General features: G+C 40.0%; 1 protein-coding gene across 1 annotated transcript; it reads right to left on the bottom strand.

Moving 5' to 3' along the window:
* Nucleotides 1-983: 983 nt before the first annotated feature.
* Nucleotides 984-2,902, bottom strand: LOC111783231 (putative xyloglucan endotransglucosylase/hydrolase protein 32). Its single transcript, XM_023664134.2, has 4 exons — nucleotides 2,675-2,902; nucleotides 2,009-2,109; nucleotides 1,721-1,938; nucleotides 984-1,646 (listed from the first exon to the last, which is right to left on the bottom strand). The coding sequence occupies exons 1-4, from the start codon at nucleotides 2,874-2,876 to the stop codon at nucleotides 1,292-1,294; spliced, it is 876 nt and encodes a 291-aa protein (XP_023519902.2). The 5' UTR covers nucleotides 2,877-2,902; the 3' UTR covers nucleotides 984-1,291.
* Nucleotides 2,903-3,224: the final 322 nt, after the last annotated feature.

The following is a 3,224-nucleotide window of genomic DNA, read 5'->3' as shown; positions in this document are numbered from 1 at the left end:
TTCTCGATACTTAATCTGTTACACTTGAGTAAAAAAGGGTATATGAATGAACCGAAAACCACATCCGAATGAGAGCGATACTGCAGATACGATGACTAAGAAAGATTTAAAAGAATCGAAAGTTACTATCTATACACAAAATACATCTTTCTTTTCGGTGGCTCAATCATAGGAATTCTAAAGTTAAGCATGTTTTGCTTGAAGCAATTACATGTTCGGTGATTTCCTGAAAATTTTCTTAGGATGTATGTGAGAGAAAACAAATCATACTGGAAGGACTCGTGTTGGTTTATAGGGATAGTCTTCGCTCTTAAAAGCGAGAAGTGAGTAATGTGATCATGCCGCAGAGGATGGAGGAGAATGTCAGGACAATCAAGTGCCGAATTCGAATTTCAAATCATTATCCATATCATGGGTATGGGTAATTGCACAAGCAAATCCTCGTTTTTGAGAATTGAATGCACCCCTTGGCTTATGTTCTTTGTGTAGCATTCACATCGAATGGTTCATAGAGCCATTCGGTCTGAATGCTACGCTCTTTAGCACATATTACAGGTAATGCAAAAGACATCTCTATTTTTTTCTAAACTCTCTACGCTCTTTAGCACGATAGTCTGAGTCTCGCATATCTACAATTTCACCACCAAAGCAGTTCATAAATCGTTAAAGCTTCCACAAAAAGCCAGACTAAGCAATAAAGTACTTCAGATTTTCCCCTCCACCTCGAGTTTTCTGCAATCCCTTCTCCTGCTTGGCCCGCAGCAGTACCTTGACCAACCCCGAATCCAACAGAAGCAAGCCCGACCACCAACCGAGAAGAAAACAACTAAAAGATTGGCTTCAAATGTTTAAAGATTCGGAAACATGGATTACCAAATTAGGACAACAAACACTCACTTATTAGACCAAAAGTTACCTTAAATGTTTTTTGTTAGTCATTAGTAGCAAAATTAGGTTATTTGATGAGACAACGACCAAAAATGTTTTCATAGAAATGGCATCTTTAAAGAATCCATGGGACCCAAAAGATGATTTCATTTATTCCATTGATAGTAAGCAAACAAAAAGAAACACAATCATAAAGCGATCCAATCCTTGGAAGGACTCGGAGGGCCTAACAACACAAACTTTCTCTTTCTTGACCTCTCTCTCAGATCCCCCAACTTTTTTCTTTACAAAATCAAATCATTTTTCACTTTTTTCTTCTGTTTGATCCAAATAACAAACACCCAAACTATTATTTTCTGTTTTACAATGCCAAAAGGTAAAAAAAAAGTGATCTTTTTTTGGATCAACACTCAGGTGTTAAGGTATGATCCCTTCTTGGATCATGGCAATAGTTGTACACCAAGTAATTGCTCTGCACCCACTCCATGGCCCTCTCCTGTTGCTGGCTCATCCCGCTGCCCGGTCCTCCGCTAAGCGGATGGCACGACGCCGCCCCGTCTGCAGCACAACCACCTAGCTTGAAGTTGTTGTATCGTCCGATAAACGGTTGATATTTGTAATCAGCCTTGTACTTTCCGTCCTCCGTTGCCCACGACGACGCATCCCATATCGACCCGTACACCCACATTGGCCTCACGGGGTATGTCGCTTCGGTTTTCTTCTTGTACCTCCTGATCGGTACGTCGTCTACCAAGAATCTACAACGTCATATGAATAAAATTTATAGTCCGTTTGAAAGTACAAAGACTAAACGTATAATTTTGAAACATACATGATTTGTTCTCGAGTCCATAAAATGGCGTAATTGTGGAAATCTTGAGTCGGATCGAACCAGAGATGGAATCTCATTTCCCTTCCTATGATGTTTCCATCTCCACTTCCTCTCATAAACACATTGGTTTGTAGAACATATGGCTTATCCGACGTCGTTCCGAGGAATTCGACATCGATTTCGTCGTGGTTTCCGGGGTAATCTTCATTGTTGGATAGCTACCAAACCCAAAAGAAAAATAAGTAAATTCATCACTATGTTAAAAGAGTAAATTTAATGAATACTTACATAAAAAGAAGTGATGACACCGGCAGTGTAGCCAGGATGAAGCTTAATGGCAGCTCCAAAGTAGCCTGATTGGTATCGATTGAGGGATTTGAATCCACTGCCTGTTTAAGAAGGAAAAAAAGATAATTTATAGTTAAACTACCACTCAACTAAGTTACTACCATTCTAAAAAGAATGTCGAGACCTCTCTCTACCAAAAATGTTTTAAAAATCTTGAAGGAAAGTTCGAAAAGGAAGCCCAAAGAAGACAATATCAGCTAGTGGTAAGCTTGAGCTATTGTAAATAGTATCAGAGCTAGACACTGAGCTATGTGCTAGTAAGAAGGTTGTGCCCCGAGTGGACAAGAGGCAGTGTGCCAAGAAGGACGCTGGGTCCCGAAGGGGAGTGGATTGGGGGATCCCACATCAATTGGAGAACAGAAGGAGTGCCGGCAAGGATGCTGGGCCCCGAAGGGGGTGGATTGTGAGATTCCACATCGGTTGGAGAGGAGAACGAAACACCCTTTAAAAGAGTGTGAAAACCTCTTCCTAGCAAACGTGTTTTAAAAATCTTAAGGGGAAACCCGTAAGGGAAAACTCAAATATGACAATATCGGCTAGTGGTGGGCTTGGAGCGTTACACTTACCGTTCAACTCAAAAACTTAAGTAGATAGATTACAGTATACCTGAAGAACTATCGAGCCAGATAGTTAAGGTTCCTTGGTCGACTTTTTGATGTTGCGAGCCCCATCGGTTTCGAAAGCCGTGATCGAAGGCAATGGATTGAACTTGGTTGCTTGGGAAGTAGCCAGGGGAGGGAGGATTTTGGCTAGAAATGAAAGAGAAGAAGAGAAAGAGAGAGAGAAGGATAAGAAAAGAATGAGGCATTTTTGAAGAGAGAAAGGTTTTGTTATTTTGTATGGAAAAGTGAAGGAATGGATTTGGTATAAATAAGAAGATTAGAGGACCCACATGAGAAAAAATTAAAAGATGATGAACTTTAGTTGATAGGGGAAGTTGGAAAATGAAATTATTGCAAATTTGGATCATAAAACTTTATAATGGATTTGTATTTTTATATGAAGGACATTAAGTTTTCTGTTTATCAACTGAAAGACCCAACCAGAGAGGACATAAAAAGGACAGTGAGTTAACTCTCAAAAGACATGGGAACACCTTTGCTCCTGCCATTTTGTTTTGCACAAACTTCTGAACTTTGTACGTGTTCACTACTAG

This window comes from Cucurbita pepo, chromosome 20 (assembly GCF_057944985.1).
Source record: "Cucurbita pepo subsp. pepo isolate OVF chromosome 20, ASM5794498v1, whole genome shotgun sequence".
NCBI classification, from domain to species: Eukaryota; Viridiplantae; Streptophyta; class Magnoliopsida; order Cucurbitales; family Cucurbitaceae; genus Cucurbita; species Cucurbita pepo.
Note: the sequence above shows the minus strand (reverse complement) of the source record. Positions and strands in the feature narration are given on the sequence as shown.